The sequence below is a fragment of the Solea senegalensis genome, linkage group LG16 (assembly GCF_019176455.1).
Source record: "Solea senegalensis isolate Sse05_10M linkage group LG16, IFAPA_SoseM_1, whole genome shotgun sequence".
NCBI lineage: Eukaryota > Metazoa > Chordata > Actinopteri > Pleuronectiformes > Soleidae > Solea > Solea senegalensis.
This window is the reverse complement of record NC_058036.1, coordinates 5,508,982-5,527,607: the sequence shown is the minus strand read 5'-3', so window position 1 is coordinate 5,527,607 and position 18,626 is coordinate 5,508,982. Positions and strand designations below refer to the sequence as shown.

The following is an 18,626-nucleotide window of genomic DNA, read 5'->3' as shown; positions in this document are numbered from 1 at the left end:
AATACTTGGTTTCAAGTGCCCACGTCAGACTGCTGTTCCCCCAAACATAACCAAGGAAGATGTTGCCCTTGATAAAATAAGCTTTGGATCACTCCAGTGATCAGTCGTTTTCACATTTGCTTTGTAATACTTTGTAAAACCTTAAATGGGAGTAGAGAACAGAGCATATTCTGGGTAATTAAACAAAGTCATAGTATTGTGGGACACTAGACATACCAAAAATACTCCATGATTTAAGGCAGTAGAGTGTGTTTCTTTATAGTCAAAATTATTTAAATGATGCCACGGCATGATCATCATATTTATATGTACAGGGAACAAATAAAATGTGCTGTGAACAACAATAAACCTGCCAGGAAAAGCTACACGAGCAGAAGCTTAGTCATTTCTCTGTGCACACTCTGGCATGAATCACATCAGTTTAATATTTTGGAATAAATCTGTGTGCTGCCCCACAGTGGTAGGAAAAAAGAAGTGCAGTGGAAGAAAAAGTCAACGCAGGACCATGGGAGATTTACCAAGCATCCCTTTTATTAACATCACCTGTTACAAAAAGAACAAAATCTTCAGTGTTAATGCACATAGTAATAACATAGTGAGTGTCGATTACAGATGATATGGGATGCATATTATAGTAGTTGAAGTCGGATTTAAAAACCTCTACACTGTTGCGCTGGACTTCTCTTTCCACAGCCAGGGCCCCACACTACAGTCATTATAGAACTGCAGTACAGATTGGACTACAGTTTGTCCATGCATCTCCACAGTTACAGTCATGTAGTGACCCATCTGATATGCCGAGACACCTACTGTTCTCCCACCCAATACTGAGCCAAACTATGCATGGAGCGATGGATTTATGAATGCATGATGATGCACAGGTTTTGAAGGTTTTTGATCAGTAGGCAAACAGATCAACAACTACATGTATTTCAGCAGGTCCTAACGGAACATTTTAACAAGACATATCTTTAAGTTAAAAAAAAAAAAAAGAAAAAAAGAAAAGAACTGAAAACCAAAGTTTAAGTCAAGCTGGAAATTTGTATCACTGTCGTCTTGAGACAAACAAAAACTACTGCAGGATTCAACAACGATTTCATTGAAAAATACAGGTTTTTTAAACAGGAATGATTGCCAAGCAGTCTTAATTATGCAGGATGTCATTTTAAGTTTAGAATAAAAATTAACTGGCTATGGTGCTGAAGAAGAGGAATGTGGTGGGAGAGGAGTAGTATGCGTTTTGGTACAGTGCCTGGAGTGTTTGGAAATAATCGTAAACTCTGCCTGCTCCCTTTCAGCCAACAGTAAGTCTGGGACCGGTTTGCCGTCCGCACTTCGACCAGAGACTGTTGAAGGCTGCCTACAGTACAGATGAATTGACAGAGGTTGGTTGGAGGAGGTGGCTGGGTGTGATCGTAGGGTGTAATGGTGGTAGTGATATGACCAAAGGTCAAAGGTGGTCGTTGAAGTGCAGTCAGAGTGGCTGCATGGAGTCTCTCCTCCTCTCACTATACCTTGGGTAGATCTTTGTCAGCCTTCTGGAATAAATCACAAATTGCAATGTTCATATTCCAAACTTGGACACAGGAGGTCAAATAACCTTTTGATACTATGATGTTGACTTATTGAGCAGTAAAGGCAGTAGGATGCTTTATGCTTTTACCCCTTCCTGTCCCTTGGCGAGTTTCTGGCTGACACCCTGTAGCAGCTGCTGCAGTTCTCTGACTGTTTGGTTCAGACCTGCAGTCATCTTCTCCTTCCTGTCAGTCTCCTCCTGTCAGACACATCATGGCTGTGTTAGAGCTCATTTCAAACACTTAATAATTATACATGTGAAGACAAAGCCACCACTACAGAACCCAAACTGCCCCAGATTCTCACACTCTGTGATGACAGGCTGCTATTCTCAATCAGGTCAGCAGTATTGTCCGTCACATTTGAGAGTTCCCCCTGAATCAGGTCAAGAGACTGTTGGGCCTGAGTAAAGAAACAGAACCATCCACTTATGAACAATTTCCCCTCGAGTTGGACCTATATCTGAAATTAAATCAAACAGAAATGATCTATCTTACCTTGTACAAATCGCCAGCCACGTTTTGCCTCTCGTGCTCGTCTGCCTCCAGCTTGGACAGAGTTGCACTGAGCTGGGTTTTCAGCTGGAATTAAAGCAGAAGGCTCAGCACAGGTTCTACAGTACATTATAGCTTCTTCACGACACTCATTCATCTTTGAGCCAATACTGCCTGCATTGAAAGTACAGATTCAATAGTTTTTCTTAGTCCCGTTTAGAACATTATCAAACCACATGTAGCACTGTGTAAAAGAGTGCAGGGGGCTGCATTGGTGTGGGCATGTTGCAACGGGTAACGGTGAGAAGATGATCATCCAGGAAGTCCAGTTTCAGTTGCACATTCATTTGTTTGACATTTTCAAAAGCCCTTAGGCATCGCATATGGTTCATGATATTTTAAAACAAGATTTTACAAGTCAATAAGTTCATCAATTATTGCAAGACAAACTATGTGGCCAAGTTACTCACCTAACAAATTAACCTACCGGGAATATACACGCGTGTACTTTGGCCAGTGACTCATAGCTGAACAATTGTTGAAGGTAACAATGAAATGAATGAGGAAAACTGACAGTGCTATTGTGGGCTCTGAATGCAGGCAAACATTGACAAATAATGACAACACAAAGACAGTGTCATGACAGCAAGACAAAGTCAATGAATGAGACAAATTACACCAACAAAGTACATGAGACAGCAGGAGGAAATAACAGCGTGGAGTATGTATGAGGAAGCAACAGGTGACTGATAAGCCATTTTGTTTGATGGCAGTGAGATAAAGCAGAGGGCCAGTGCAGAGCGAGAAGAGTTAGTCTTAGTATCAGTAAGGGTGAAGGTGAGTCATCATTCATAACTTCTGATGTTTGCGCCTTTAAAATGTCACGTTATTGGCTTCTCCAAGTGACTCAATGTTTACAGAGGATATAGATGATGACCCACAGAGAAGCCCATCCTGGGGCAGTCAGTGCAGAGCCACTGCTGAGTGAAATAAGGACAGGTCTAAAAGGAGCTCTCGCTCTAAAGGGAAACACGTCTTACCAAATCCAGCTCCTCATTCTGTCTCATAGCCTCTGTATATGAGCCATCAAGTCTGGTCTGCAATTCAGTCAACAGATCTTTGAGCTGAAATTAAGTTTAAGATGTGAGAGTCTGTGGGTGACACTGCTAATTCAAGTGTTTGAAGTAATCAGATCTGTTCAGGCCATGTGGCATCTCCTCAAAGTGAATTCTGTCAATACTCGGGAGAGCTGTGAAGTGACAAACTGCATCCCCAAATAAGTGGAGTAACCAAGTTATTATTAGAGCTCACTATGAAGCATACATTCTGTTCCTTCAATTCAACCATACTTAATGTTTGCGTTTTTGTGAACTGCATGAAACCCAAATAAAAACAAAAACACATGAATATGCAACCGACACATGACACCGCTCATGTGAATGAATGCTGTGACATGACTAAGGATAACAGGCCACAGAGTTGAACCAGTAAAGGTTTTGCTTACCTCTCTGACCTCTGTCACATAGGTGGCGCTCTCACGCTCTGCTCTCTCCAACTCGGACTCCAAATGCTGCTTTTCTCGTCTCAACTAAAGAGGAAAAACAAGGTCATTAAGCCAGAATGTACATCATACATTATAAATGTAATAAATGTACGAGAGGTTCAAGAAGACAAACATTTTCCAACTCTGCTCCATCACTTTCATTTAGTCTCTCAATCTCCTGCTCCAGAGCTGTGACTTTCTGGCTCATCTATTCAGAGGGAAAGAAGAATGACGACGCAGTGAAAAATGGCAATTACACATCACTTCAGTGCTGCTAAACCAGGAATTACGTACGTCTTTGAGCTCTCCCTGTGCCACCTCCAGCTTCACTCTCCAGCGAGACTCCTCCTGCTCCACACTGTTCTGCAGACGCTGCAGGATGCCCTCCTGTGGATGCAGCAGGAATGACAGCTCAGTATTGGCAAGCAACAGATACCACAGTGCAACCACGAGTGCAACACAAAAACCCTCAACTCACCGTCTCTGCCAAAACCTTCTTGTACGTCTCACAGTCTTTCTGTAAGATCTTTTGCGTTTCTTCGGCTTCTTTTAGCTTCTCAGCCAGTCCCTGGTAAGAGGATAGTATTTTGTTGATCCTCTTGAGTTTTAAAAACTTTTATGTTTATTATGCTCAAATTTATATTTGTTATTCAATTACCTCAGAGTCCCCTGATGCAGGGGTGGAGGGGTTCTCAGCTACTGCCCTTTCAAACCTGTGGAGCCACTCCTGGTGGTTCTACGAGGACATGAGAAGTAGAGACACGTCACCACAAAGCTAAAGCAGCGTGACGTGATTCAATAACTACTTGGGTGGAGTAGTTAATTATCTAATTCTATGCAAACCTGTTCAGTGGGCAGAGGCACGTGGGGCAGAAGTCTGTGCAGAACATCTCGACACTCAGCCTGAGTCACTGCCAGTGCTGCCTGGTTCTCCTGCAAGTCGACGGGAGGGGGAAAAAGGAGGATGCTCATAAAATACATATACATACAGATGGAGGGGATGGAACATTCGAATGGTCACATCAGTGCTTCTAAGACGAGGTACAGTTATGTGAGCAGATGTAACCACAACCTTGCCCTGCTTTGTAATAGACATCTTCTTCTGATTCTAATCTAAATAATCCGATCATTATTAGTTCATCCATCATGCTGCTCCAGTCAGTGTCACAGGAGAGATTAAGTTAGCTTTTTAATGTATAACTGCAGGGCACTGGGATAAACCCTGTCTTACTCCCTCATCCAATTAGCCAAAGCAAGCATCAGCATCTTTAGATAGGCCACACCTACACACAGAGTCTGCAAACGTCAGATTCAGAGAAAATCATGTCCAACAAGTGCAACAATCTGCTTTTCATGAAGCGGTACAAAGTAACTTAAAACCCTTCAATAAATAAAAGAGTAGCTATCACTTCTGCCACAATAGACCAACATCATGCACTGTCACTCTGAGGCCTGCAGGGAGAAGGTATGCCAGGCACTAGCCAGCTGGCACTCGCACCACTATTCACATTAACGTGCTGAGTCACAAGGCAGCTCAGGGAAGAGTGTGGAGCTGAATACAACCATGCAGCATGCACTGACAGTACACACACTGCCAAAGAAAACCCAGACTAAGCTCTGAGAAGATGATTTCTACTGTACTCAGGTGGCATTAGAGGTTCAGCATGTACCCTTCACTAATGTAGGGGGATGACAGCAAACATATACACACATAATTGCAACTATTAATAGAAGAGCTATCTAGCAACCTACACTGAGGGACCTGCAGATAAATGAAATGCACTAAGCGTTTGTTTGACATTTGGTTTCAGTTGTGAATACAGAGCATTGAGAAACGGAGGCGTTTGAAATTTGAAATGAAATCAAAAAGAAATTCACTACTTTCATTGAGTAATCAACTGGTGATTTTGACGAAATGAATGTCACAAAGCAGAATGGTTGCATCATGCTAGAGATGAGTCACATGACAGAAAGACAGGAAGCTGTAAAATGAATCTAATGAAATAATTTCAAGGTGACTGCACACTCATTTCCAAGCCATCCGCCTGTTCTCTGAGTAAGGACAAATCTTTTGTATATATATATAAAAAAAAAAAAAGTACCGTCTCAGATTCCCAATGGGATTCAGTTACTCACCACAAAGCCAATTAAAACTTTGAGGACAAAACAAAAAACTGGGGAGCGTATGGAGAGTGTGGTAAATGAGTATGCAGCTTTGCTATGGGTACACATAATGGTGGAAAATAAATTTCACGCAATCAATTATGACAAAAAAACAGTATTTAGGGGGGGGTGCGTCGGTTTGGAGCTAGAGTGAAGTGGACTGGGGGCAGGGGGGTGGGGTGGGGTGGGGTGGGGTCAGACCTTGACAGCTTTGCTGAGTTTTCCTTGTAGCATGGACTCGGTGGCTGACAGAGCTTCCATTGCACTCCAGTTTTTCTCCCGAAGCTCCTGTTTTGGTCAGTTCCAGAGAGATACTACTTTCAGTTCAGCCTCAGGGGAAAATGCATTCAGTGAGACTGGTAGAATAACAAAACAAATTGAATGCATTTCTCACAAAATGACTATATTTGGTTTTTCACCTGCACTCCAAACGCTATAAATAAGTGTGAGCAAATCACATCAAGAGTCCCAGTCTCACGCCTCATGCAAGGTACCCCTGACATGTATATTACCATGTTCTGTGAGCAGTTTCTCTTGGAATTAGGCTAAATCTGCCCACATAAAAGGTTTGCTAATATGCCCATCTCACAATTAAGGCAAGTTTCTAATGCTCTGAATCACCCACAAGCAAAGACGAGCTTGCTGAAACAGTCATGGCCAACGGCAAGTGTAACAGGAGTAGGCTGGAAGCCCTGTTACGCAACGCTCAGCCTTAAACAAACCAAATCAAAATAGACATTTGCACTGATGTGTGCAATCGTGTTGCGAAGAAATCATTCCATTTTGTATTAATGTCTGCTTTAAAAGAACATAAAGCCAAGGAAGTGAGACTAAGTGGTGGTGGACAACAACAGGGGGAGTATGGATGCAGGATACAGTGTATCGTGTTTTGGGGTACCACACAAGGGAGTGATGTCTTGAGGGCTAGACCAGTGCGATCATTAGTCTCATTCAGTTCAGGTGATCGCTGTACAAAACATACATTATTCTTTTTCCTATGGAGCTCCACGGAGTCCCTCAGCTCAGCCACCTCAGCTCGTAGATCCACCACCTGCTTCTCCTTCTCAGACAGCCTAAGAGGCAACATAGATATGTTATTAGGAGGCTTCTAAAAAACTGTTAACTGTTAATTACTATGATATATGGCATATTACTTACGCTGCAAGAAACTCTGGGTTTGGAACCACTGTGTGCGATTGCTTATTGAAGGAGGAGGAAATATATAAAAAAATTAAAATCAAATGTTCCATCTTAAAGATACAAATCCATTGGGGGGCAAATCTAATTTAAATAAACCCATGAAATGTGTCACTCTTCCCTAACCTGTTGTAGCACCTGCTCCATTTTCTCAGTCAACTCCTTAGTCCGTGCCTCCAACTCAGCCTGCAGCGTCTGGATCCCCTGGTCCTTCTCTGCAAGTCTGTAGGTGAAATTAGTTAATCAGAAGTCATCACTTGTAAGAGCTACACAGAAGCACTGCACGGGCGACCCGTTGTGTGCACTCACTGAGCCTGGAGTTCTTGAAGGCGAGAAGCAGAGCCGCTCAGCTCTTCTGACATCTCCTTCTGTCTCAGCTGCTCCACGTTCGCCTGCAGGGCGGCCAACTGCTGCTCCAGAGCCTGTGAGATAAACACGGCTTCAGACAAGAGACAACGCCAACAACTGAATGCCTGGTATGTGTGGTTTCCTGATATACTGTATTTTAACAAAAAAAAAAAAAGTCCACACCCCAACTGTCTCTTCTCTGGCAGAGATGCTGCCTTGTGCCGTCTGTAGACTCTCCTCCATTGACTTTAGCTTGACGTCTTTCTCCTGAATCCTACAATGAACCGAGAGACATTGATTCATTATACAGAACTGCCCAATCAGCTTATTTGCAATCATAATGATGGGACATGCATGGCTCATTGTGTATCCTCACTGTTAGATGGACACAGACTTCCCTCAATTACTAGACACTTGTGCAATTCCAGTGCCTGTTCTTTATCTGAACAACATACAGGTCAGCACTTAAAAGTGGTGCGTTTAATGGTCAAACAGACGGACAGCTCTTGCATTTCCTATCCAAACTAATGTGTGTCATTTACTACGATGGTTGCTGTGATAACCCACATACAGATCAGAGGACGGTCTCCATTTATTTGTTATATTTGGCTGTGTTTGGACGAGAAAAGCGAGCGATACCGGTAGAACCATTGGATTCAATTATGTGATTAACAGACAGGCATCACTTAATAATTGCGAGATTACTGTCATGAGTGTGTTTGGGGAGTCTTTCAGTGCCAAGAGGAATTAGTCTTGATTTGTTCACAATGTGGCTTCAAAACATGTAATTATGACTTGAATTAGGCACTTTTAATCCTGGCTGGTTGGCAAACCTGCTTCCACAGAAAGATTTTTCACTAGAAACTACACTGATAGTTATACACGTCTCTTTGTGTGTTATGGACAGTGACAGGTCAGAACAAACTGCAATAAAGCAACATTATGTCTAAATACGCTCATTCACCCACGAAGTTTTGAAACCTCTAATCCAAGAAGCTTCTTCAGTTTCCCAGCTTTCACAACTAAGGACACCTTTTGATGAAAGCTGAAACGTCTTCAAGAAATCTTGCTACGGACTTCTATGACCTTTGGACAATGTCATGATCCCCATATTGTATATATGTGATGTGTGTACATACAGTAATTGCCACCTTAAATGATCTTACTTGCTCTGGAGTTCCTCCACTATTGTCTGTGATGATGCCTGCAATCCGGGAAAATACAATTATACACAAATGAATACAGAATAAGGTGCAACACTCAGTATAATCCACTCTAATACAACTCACCTGTTCTGCCATCTTTCTCTTAAGTTCCTCTACTTCTTGTTTTATTGCCTCATTCTCTTGTCTTACAACCTGCATCAGGGAAATGATGACATTCGGCCATTAGGGATTGAGATTACAAGACAGGCGGCAAAATGCAGGGTCAAATGTATGCGAGGCAGCAGGTTTTCAGGATCTAGTATGAATCACTTGTCACATTTTGTAGCCAAGAGACAACAGATACCTTGAGCTCTTCCTCCTTGTTGGCCACTTCAATCAGCCCCTTCTCCAACAGGCCCTCTACAGTTTTCATGTTCTCTTCCTTTTCCCGCACACTGGATAGGAAGCATTGGTGTCATTATTTTTAACGAACATTTGAGTAACAAGCCTAACCAGTTGGTGTGTTTAAAACAAACAAAAAAAATCTATTTCAGATTTCACACACACCTCTTTTGGAACTGATCCAAAGCCAGCTGAGAGGCAGTCTGTAAGGGGAGTGTCAAAGTCAGAGAAAGAAGGTGTGTCAAAGAGAAGAACACGCAGGCAGCTTTTCAGAAAAAAAGAAACTTACGGTGCACTACTAACCTGATCTGAAATCTGTGCCTGCAGATTCTGAATCTCTGCCTTTAGTGACATGTTGTCATTGTGCAAAGCCTGCAGAGCAGAGAACACAGAGGGTCAACGTTTTTTTTTTAGGATATTGACAACACCAGAACTGATGAACTACACTCAATTCTGTCCAACATTTATAAAAGCACTGAACGAGTTGTATAAATTGTAAGATTGTAAGATGGCAGCTGTAAATGTTAATGAAAGCGTGTTTTTGTTTTGAAGGGCAGTGCAAATGGTTTCAATGCATATACCCTCACTGCACATGGAACGTTCACCAAATTCCTGCAGACAAATGTACCTAAGCAATGTTGACATTTGAAACTCTAGAACAAGCAATTTCATGACTATACCTGCATGTCAGATTCTCTACTGGCCCCACTGCTCCTCTCTGCATTCAGGGAATCCTCCAAACTTTTCCTCTGCAACTCCTTCTCAGATAATCTGGTTAGTGCAGGAAAGAGTAGAGAAAGCACATGAAAAAAATACAGTCGCTACATCTAAAAAAAAAAAAAAAGAAACACTTTTTCCTCTTACAGCTTCTGTAGCTCCTCAATATGGGAGACATGGGTGGCCTAAATGAGAAGGAAAGAAAAGATATTTCATGAGCCGACAAAAACTTTGTATTTCGACTTAAGATGGGTAAATGAGGTTGACCCACACACCTGTGAAGAGACTTGGGCTTGCATACTCTCATTCTGGACTTTGAGCGTCTCGTTGTGGACCTGAAGACCTTTGTTTTCATTCACAAGTTCCTTTAAAAATAAATGTTGTTGAATACAAGAAGTGAGTGTTGTACGAAAATGCACTTTAAGAATGTCAGTTTAAAATAGTTAGTGGCTGTATACAGTGTATACAGTGTTTTGGTGACTCACCTGAACCTGAACCTGCAGTGACTCGTCTGGCCGACTGTGCTGTGACATCTCCATCAGCTCCATCACTCTCTGCTCCAGTCGTTCCTTGGAGACCATGGCTTCTGTTAGGCTGCTGTGGAGGGTCTGCAACTCCTTGTTCTTGTTGTTCATCTCTGTCTCAGCTGCCAGAAGCTGGCTGTGGAGCTCTGCACCCATGGACATCAAGAAGCTGAATGAACCCCGATCCTTTATATAATTGAATTTGAATTCTTACGATAGAATTTCAAATGTCATCAAATGTTATAACACCTTGTTTAGAGGCCTGAAGCTTCTCTCTCTCAGCATTGACACTGTGGAGGAAGTTCTGCAGTTCTTCCCAGCGTCGCTTTGCATCCTGCAGTTGGGCCTTGGGGTTGAGATTAATATTCAATTTAATGACAGCTCTCACAACAGCACACAAGTGCCTATGACGTTTATGATTTGAAGGCAATTTAAACTGTAACCCTGAGGGATCTGAACCCACATTGGACTTGTTGAACTACTAAGATAAACAATGACACTATTCCGTTGTCTTCCCTTTCACTAGAAGCAATGTCAGGTGAATGATGGAATGGTGGAATCATCAGATCTCTACATCTTAATAATAATAATGATAATAATGATAATAATAATAATAATAATAATGTCATTCTATCTTCTATCAACATCTTCTGGACTTTGATTCTTCTCTTAGAATCTGATGATCTTTGCAGAGACCTGTCAATGTTGCAACTTCTATCATGGTTGTGAAAGGCAAGAAAGCCTGATCTGGGTGTCTAACAGGAAAGTGTTGTTTACCCACAGCACAAAGCCTCAAACATTCCTGCTTCCAAAGCCAACAGAATCTTCCAAGGTTCCATTTCCCATAACCCTCCCCAGGATTTCCACTATACCCTCCGCCCATTTCCCTGGTAAAACTGCCCCACCCACCAATCATACATAATGCTGTGCCATACACTCGGGTTTTAGTTCAGCTTGGTTCATTGTCGTCCGGACTGGGGAAACTGAAGCAGAGGCTAAACAAACACACAGTACATCTGGATTAGCGTACCTCCAGCTGGGACACATTCTGCTTGTAGCTGACCTCCAGTGACTTCCTCTGGTGCTCCTCTTGCTGCAGCTTGCTGTTGCCATCTGCCAACTCTTTCATCAGACCGGTGTATTCGGAACGTAGCTTGTTCAACTCAGCTGAATTCCTAACATGCAACACACACAAACACACAAATATTATAATAGAAACTATTGTGACAACATTTGATGGGGCTTTGTAGAGAGACGCTGTTGATGAATTAAAATACAATTAGGGTTTGTGATGTTACACTAGGAAGTCTGAAATAAAATACAAAGACAATGAGCTTAAATTGTAATGGACCACACAGTGAGACCAGTAGAGTTGCACTGACTTGCTTTCCATCTGGTTGGTGGCAGAGCTGACCGCGTCCCTCAGGATGCCGTTCTCCTGCTGCAGTCGATTGAGCTGGCTTTCCATCTGCTCCCTCATCTGCTGGAACTGCACAAACCATAGGATTAAGTCTCCATGCAGTCTTGAAGCAAACACCAAAGGGCCTGCTTAATCCGTTGATATGCAAAAAAGGCAAACAAACAAATTAGTCATAAATAAATAACTGAAATCAAACCCTCACCTTCATCTGCATGGCCTGGAGCTCCTGGTAGCTGCCCTGTGCCTTGCCCTGCATGCTCCCCAGTTCCTTCTCCATGGCTGCACGTTGCTCCCTCATCATGGCCTCCACCCTGCCCGTCTTTTGCTTCTCCACCTGAAGCTCCTGCAGCACAAAAGGTGTAAGACATACAACATGTTGCTTTAAACAAGAGAATGATCTTGAAGAAATAGCTTAAAAAAAAATTTTTTTAATGCAGCATCATTTTTTGTGGTAGAGCATGGGAATGTAGACCTGGCTGAGCTGTTTCACTTTGTCCTTGGCAATAGAGGCCTCCTCCTGAAGAGTTGTAAAGAGACGTTCTCTTTCCTGGGCAGCAGGATCAGGCCTGGCAGCAGACTGGTGATGAAAGGAAAAAAAATAAATAAGTGGCCATGATTCATTCAACTACAATTATCCTGTCTCCTGTCAAATGCAAATAGTGCTATTTCCTTAATCTCTCACCTTGTGCCAGGCATCCAACGCACTGGGACTCTTCTCTCGCAGGAGGGTCATCACACTGACAGCCTCAGCTTCCGTCAGAGCCAGGCTGGACAGACTAGACAGCAGTCCCTTCAGCTTCACCTCCGTGTTCTCTGTCAAACCACAAAAGCCAACAAGAGAGAGTTGAGCAGATTACTATGCAGCTGAACAGCAGGTATGCATGTTATAGTAAGAAGAGCCAAGTATCTGATCAGTTCTTTTCCTCTTACCCTTGTCAGTCACATTCTTCTGCTTCTTGCCAGACCCTTTAGCTGGTACATTGTCGTTCTGAGTAGCCTGGTGGTTGGCTGAGGCTGCTGTGTCAGCCACAACACGAGCTTCCTCTACTGCATTTGAGAAAAAAGTGACAAGTTGAGCAGTTGGTAAATATGCACATATTTTACAGAAACATACACAGAATTCAGAATGTGGGACCATTGTCTCATCATTACCAGGCTCTGTCTTTTGCTTTTTGGCAGAGTTCTTTTTCTTGCCAGCAGTAACACTTGGTGTTACACCATCCAAAACTTTGGTTTCAGTCACAACAGGAGCATCCTTTTTGACTGGTGCTGGAGCCTGCTCTACTTTCACTTCTGGCTGCCGGTCATCCACTGGAAAAGTGACAAGCAAGTGTGAGTGTACAGTCAGTGTGAGCCTGTTTGTCCCAAAACTATTCAGCATAAATCAAAACTATTGGGCTAAACCTATAAACCAGATTTTTCACCAGGCTAAACTCCCTCACAAATATTCACTGAATGTGACATCTCTTTCAAAAAATATGAATGTTTTCCAAATAAACACAGCATTCCGACTTACCAGTTTCTGCTTTTTGCTTCTTCTTGTCCTTTTTCTTCCCAGAGGTCTGGGGAGGTGTCTGAGCCTGAACAGGCGCTTGGGCAGGTTGGATCTGGACCTCAATTTGGGGAGAGGGTGGGCCTGACTGTTTGCTTGCAGCCAGAGGAGGCTCTGCTTTGCAGCTAACCAGCTTGGAGCCATTTACCTCTGGCTCCTCTGAGGGAGGAGCTGTAGCTGCAGCAGTGGCTGTAGCTGTGGCTGTAGCTGTAGCTGCGGCTGCTGCTGCAAGGCGGGCAGCCTTTTTATCCTTCTTCTTTCTCTCCCTCAGACCAGCAGGAGGCTCAGTTGACACCAGAACAGGCATATGAGTAGGTGTTGGTGGAGCAGGCTCTGGTATAATCACAGGTGCCGGTTCCTCCTCTACTTCTGGAGTGGAACTGTTGGCTCCATCAACAATATCAAAGTCCCGCAGATCCTCTTCTGACTCTCCTCCACCACCTCCACTGCCTCCACCACTGGTACTCTCCTTCTTCTTGCTCTTCTTCTTGTCATTCTTCTTACGGGTGTCTGGCTTGGACGGTGGTAGCTTGAGGTCGCGCTTCTGCCTTGCCAGAACCTCATCGTAGGATGTCTCCTTCATGAAGAGCCAGAAGAAGAGGAACATGAGGGCGATGACCAGAGAAGGGGCTAGAATGAGCAGGTACTGAGAGTCATAGATATCCACCGCCATTCTGAATAAAAGGAGGGGAAAAACAGCCATTTAACACACAGTCAATGCCAATAATAACTACTAGATCTAGATCTGACAAATGGTGTTTGCACATGAGAGAGAAGACTCTCATTTGACACCATGTCCTCATAGTGATATAAAAGAAAAAAATAACTGTAAAAGCTATGGACTTCACTCACTTAGCTTGAAGGGAACAAATTAGGTCAAAAACATCAGCAGGACACAACTAGGCTAAAAAGAACATGGCATACAGCCCCATATAGTCACTTTCCTCCTTTAGCCCAACAACGACGGCACTGTGGTATTCTAAAGTCATATCAGGATGATCTGCACAAGGTAAAAATACACCCACATGCAAGTGTCAACCACTGAGGGCCAACGCAGCTGCAATTCGGCCTGTGTCTACTTCAAGCTAAGGGGGTAAAAGAGGTTTTTCCACTATCTACAAAAATGTACAGTCAAAAAAAGAGGTCCAGAGAGTTTATCAATTTAGCACCTTGTATAAGATAGTTCATGTTCTTGTATCTTTGACCCATAACCAAGCAATTGTTTCAGAGTGAGAATGAACTGTGGGGAAAATCACTGCCAAAAAGTAGAAACAATTTAGCTCTAAATATGTCTTTCAGTTCACTGGTTGCCAATATAATTCCATACAAACCGTTAGCTTTATAAATCTGGAATGATTTCCATTTTACTTGGTACAAACAAGGCGGAACAAAATACCTACTATATAGTTTTTAAAATTTCGTGGCCAAGTAATCTGGTAGGGCAAACTAAATATTTTTTGCAGAATCAAAAATAGTTCACCAGGAAAGAATTTATTGCACATCTGTGCAAAAGCACACACATAAATAAACAAAATAAAATCACTGCCTTGTGAAATGGGGACAATTTAAACAGTGGATGATGAAAACAGCATTGTGTTGTTAACGGTACAGACTGGCAGCAGCAGCGAGTGCTGCACAGTCCAATCTAATACCCAAGAAACATGCCAATAGCAAAGGAGTCACTGTCGTAAAGCAGGCCTCTTTACTCATTTGTGTTAAGGAGATTACCCATGATAATACATTTAAGAATAACTTTCTATTGCAGGCTTCCTGAAGACTGAGTCTATTCTACTCCCACACACATTTTCCAGAAGACACAAACAATTTAATCAGCTAATTATAACATTCAATATTTGGCTTATTTTAAAGTCAAATATTGTTGTATTGTTATGTTTTAGTCTGAGCATAAACCAAAAGGTCAGACTTAGAACATTTTTGAAACAACTCTTTCTAGATAACATTTTCTGAGGAGCTTTGACCCTCGATAAAATACAGTACAGTGTAGAAGGAGAAATCTATGCCTCATACATTATGAACATGATGTTCTCGGGTGCATTCCTTGCATTCCTTTACACTCGATTGGCTGCAAATTATTCAGAAACAATGATAATTATATGAACTGTGAACACATAACTAGCCATTGCTTTCAGACACATGGTGAAAACATTATTTTTACTGTGACCTCATTAGAAGATGAGTCTTTCATATTATACAGCTTAATAAAACTCATTAACACATGCCTTTTCCCATTTTTCCAGAATAACTCTAAATATCTGGCAGTTAGTTACAATATACTGCATGTTTAAATAGTGTATTATCAATGTATTTTTAGTTGTGTAGTTGTACACGGACACCAGATTTAGCATGTTAAATTAGAACAGTATCAAACAACATTTGTTTTAGTCTTTGTCTCAATGTCCAAAAAACTATGTACAGTCGTTTCTCCAACACTCTCCGCTCTGGTGACAAAGATGCTGATATGCTTCCTGAAACAGTGCGAGTAACAGCACCGTGATAAATCACATGCTGTCTTTGACTGCAACTTCTCAGCTTCAAGAAACAGTTTTTTCCAAAAGCACAAACCATCGTGTAATTGCAGTAACGCAAAGTATGCTTGTACAAACATGTTGTCTGTGATATGCTTGCTGGTGAAGGGTTAAAATATCTAAGACCGTGAATGGGGCTTATGATGACTAGCAGGTAGAATGCACAAATTGCACAGGATGAAGACTTTTCTAACTTGCAGCGAACTTACGGAAATTCTTGTTACAGTTGGGGTGTTTTCAAGGAAAAGTCAACGTCAGACAATATGAAGCTGTGAAAAAACTCCTAAAGCAACGAGTGACTCTTGGCAAACAAGTATGGGTGGAGTGTCATAAATTGAAGCCTGCTTGCGTTCTTTCACTCTCTGTCCTCAGAGTTGAAGGTGTGCACGTTTCATTATGCAGTCTGACTGAGCCTTGTCCCAGCAGCAAAATGAGCCCAGAGGACAAAGATCTCTCGGGCTGTTGGCTCCCAAGAATCTCTAGACACTTGGCTCATCAGCCCTCCTGATTTGGCAGACGTGGACAAAGGGAACTCCTGATAATTATCAGACATAAAAATCTGCACATAACAGCACTTGAAAACTAGGCCAGGACATAAACGTTCACATCAAAAACAATGCATACAACATGTATGACAGCGACAGGCGTGTACCTGCAACAATTATTGAATTAATCGATTAGTCATCTATAATTTATACTATAATTATACTATATACTTTTATTATCTTCTCTCCGGGTTCTCTGGCTTCCTCCCACAGTCCAAAAACATGCAATGTGGGGATTAGGTAAATTGGACACTCTAAATTGACCATAGGAGTGAGTGTGAGAGTGAATGGTTGTTTGTCTCTAGTTGTGTGTGGCCCTGCGATGGACTGGCGAACTGTCCAGGGTGTACCCCGCCTATCGCCCGATGTAGCTGAGATTGGCACAGCACCCCCCGCGACCCTCTGGTGGAGGATAAAGCGGTTAGATGATGACTGACTGACTTTTATTATCTTTGTAAAAAGTAAACTATTCTGATATCTTCTCTCCTTCGACAGTTGATACGTTTGATTGTTTTTCTTCTGTGGTGTTATACAGCAGTTGGCATCTATAATGTTGCAGAATTTAAGTCACTTCAATTAAGACAACCTCTCCAGCAGCACCTTTTATCCCAGCGTTTAATGATGAACAACATTTATCAACTTAAGAATGAACAGTGAAACTCTTTTAATAAGATGATGCCTCAACCTTATCAACATGTGGGTAATAAACTAAGCAGATGATGGCAAAGTGCACAGCAGGGTTCAGGAAAGCTGGCACAAGAACATGAACATACTAAATCAAGTACAATCAGTACACTAGATAAGCACATATCTACATGTAAAATTCGAGGAAATGAGCAACAACAACAAGACTGATGGGGTGGACAATATGGCCAGCCCTTTCAAACGAGTCCACGTTGAGGATCGTTTTCATAAATGTTGAGATGATTGATGAAGACAGATTTTTTTTGTCTCGAGTGAAAGTTAAATAAACCACTAAATTGTACTTTTAAACATTTCACGGACATAAAAACAACATCATTCATTACAAGGAGTTATGGAGTAAATATCTCAACACAAGTAAAAGTAATCGCGATAAGAACTTTCAAACGAGTCCATAACAATGATAGTCTCCATACATGTTGGACAATTAAGAACAGAATGTTCCTCTTCAGTGAAAGTTATATAAACCTCCTTATTGTACTTTTCAACCTTTAAGACGCATTAAATACAAACAGCACAAATCTGAGATGTTGTATGTAGTTATCATTCAGCAACATATTGGTTATGTCAGATATTAGGCCTAGTAAAGACGACCAAACTCCTCAGCAGCTGGTCGCTTGCTTGTGGATACGGCATATGAAAGGAAAAGCTGATGTTCCTAGCTAGTAGCCTAGCTCCGGATTGACACGTTACAACCAAATCAACCACGAAAGAGGAGAGTCGCACGTCGACAGGGAGCTCGACTGGCAGAAAAACGTTTAGCCGTGGGGTCTCAATACTGCCGTGTGCATGTCCACGTGTAGTTTCTACCATAAAACGAGACAGGAAAATACTTTTAAGTTCTCAGCAGCTACTGCCACAGCACTATGAATGAGCTAGCTAACAGTACGGCTAGCTGAATAACGTGAGCCGGTGAATCCAAGTATTAATAGTGCAGAGTACGTCTTCAGTGGTTAAAGTGACAAGACAAATTTGTTCACTGCTACACCCGAGTTTGCTACTCTGCCACGAACTCCTAGGCCGTCGGGAGGCGTGGACATCTGATCTGCCCCCACGGGCCTCGTTTCGCTGGTGACCCAGCCTCCCTCTCTCCTAAAATCTCTGACCTGCTCCGCGGCTCCGTTCTTCTGTGTCAGTTCTGAGGGCCGTTCCCAGGCCTGGTTAACAAGCTTAGCTACGCTATGACCTGGACTGGCAGCTGTTGAATGAGGAACAAATACAATGTCGACGATATTCGTATCTAGGAAGCGAAATGTACCTGTATTTCAGAGTGTTGTTCCCGTGGCCAGTGGTGGTGAAATGACGATGTTCTGTGTGGACAGTGCCGGCAGCCTGACTGACTTCACGGGGCAGCTCCTGCCTGGCTTTCTTCTGAGCTACTCCTCGGTATCTGCCGTTTCTGGTTTGCGGGGGCGGGTCAACGGTAGACGGCCAGGGAACACTTGTTTTGTAGCTCGAGACACACCGAGCGGAGCCGTGCTGAATGATACAAGGTAATCCCGCCCCTTCGAGACGCCCTCGATGTATAAATCCCATAACAGACAAAACCAAGCGGAGGAGTGGTCGTTGCACTTCCCCAAAGTACTTACACACGTGAACAAGTAGAGATTTAATATTTCAATGAGGACATCAGTATCTGCGGTGTTATGAGCTAACTGCACCAATGTCTTTATATAGTTATATTGGTTAATAACAAACTGCTTATATTAGAATCACGAAATTAATCACTAATATCGCTCAAAAAGTATAACGG

The 18,626-nt window shown here is 42.5% G+C and overlaps 1 protein-coding gene across 3 annotated transcripts; it reads right to left on the bottom strand.

The window, feature by feature from the left end:
* Window positions 1–511: 511 nt before the first annotated feature.
* Window positions 512–18,282, bottom strand: ktn1 (kinectin 1). Of its 3 annotated transcripts, XM_044047362.1 has the most exons (36): window positions 18,132–18,281; window positions 13,045–13,754; window positions 12,681–12,839; window positions 12,459–12,575; window positions 12,211–12,341; window positions 12,001–12,105; window positions 11,731–11,871; window positions 11,491–11,597; window positions 11,139–11,283; window positions 10,358–10,454; window positions 10,070–10,254; window positions 9,860–9,949; window positions 9,732–9,769; window positions 9,548–9,638; window positions 9,171–9,239; window positions 9,033–9,070; window positions 8,830–8,920; window positions 8,610–8,678; window positions 8,487–8,524; window positions 7,504–7,594; window positions 7,282–7,394; window positions 7,099–7,195; window positions 6,934–6,974; window positions 6,758–6,848; window positions 5,977–6,063; window positions 4,456–4,545; window positions 4,271–4,348; window positions 4,091–4,180; window positions 3,907–3,999; window positions 3,746–3,820; window positions 3,574–3,657; window positions 3,110–3,193; window positions 2,073–2,156; window positions 1,882–1,977; window positions 1,664–1,774; window positions 512–1,538 (listed from the first exon to the last, which is right to left on the bottom strand). In XM_044047362.1, exons 2-36 carry the CDS (start codon window positions 13,751–13,753, stop codon window positions 1,509–1,511), a joined length of 3,855 nt encoding a protein of 1,284 aa, XP_043903297.1. In that variant the 5' UTR covers window position 13,754; window positions 18,132–18,281; the 3' UTR covers window positions 512–1,508. The 3 variants fall into 3 exon arrangements, with proteins under 3 accessions (XP_043903297.1, XP_043903298.1, XP_043903299.1); XM_044047363.1 differs by lacking the exon at window positions 3,110–3,193 and having other exon boundaries at window positions 18,132–18,282; XM_044047364.1 differs by lacking the exon at window positions 5,977–6,063.
* Window positions 18,283–18,626: the final 344 nt, after the last annotated feature.

Coding starts and splice junctions, on each gene's coding strand:
- ktn1 (XM_044047362.1), bottom strand. CDS start 13,753: ATGGCGGTGGATATCTATGACTCTCAGTACCTGCTCATTCTAGCCCCT. Junction 7,395..7,503: donor CCAGAGAAGAGACAGTTGGG/GTGTGGACTTTT, acceptor TTTATCTCACAG/GCTCTGGAGCAGCAGTTGGC. Junction 6,975..7,098: donor TGGAGCAGGTGCTACAACAG/GTTAGGGAAGAG, acceptor TCCTTCAATAAG/CAATCGCACACAGTGGTTCC.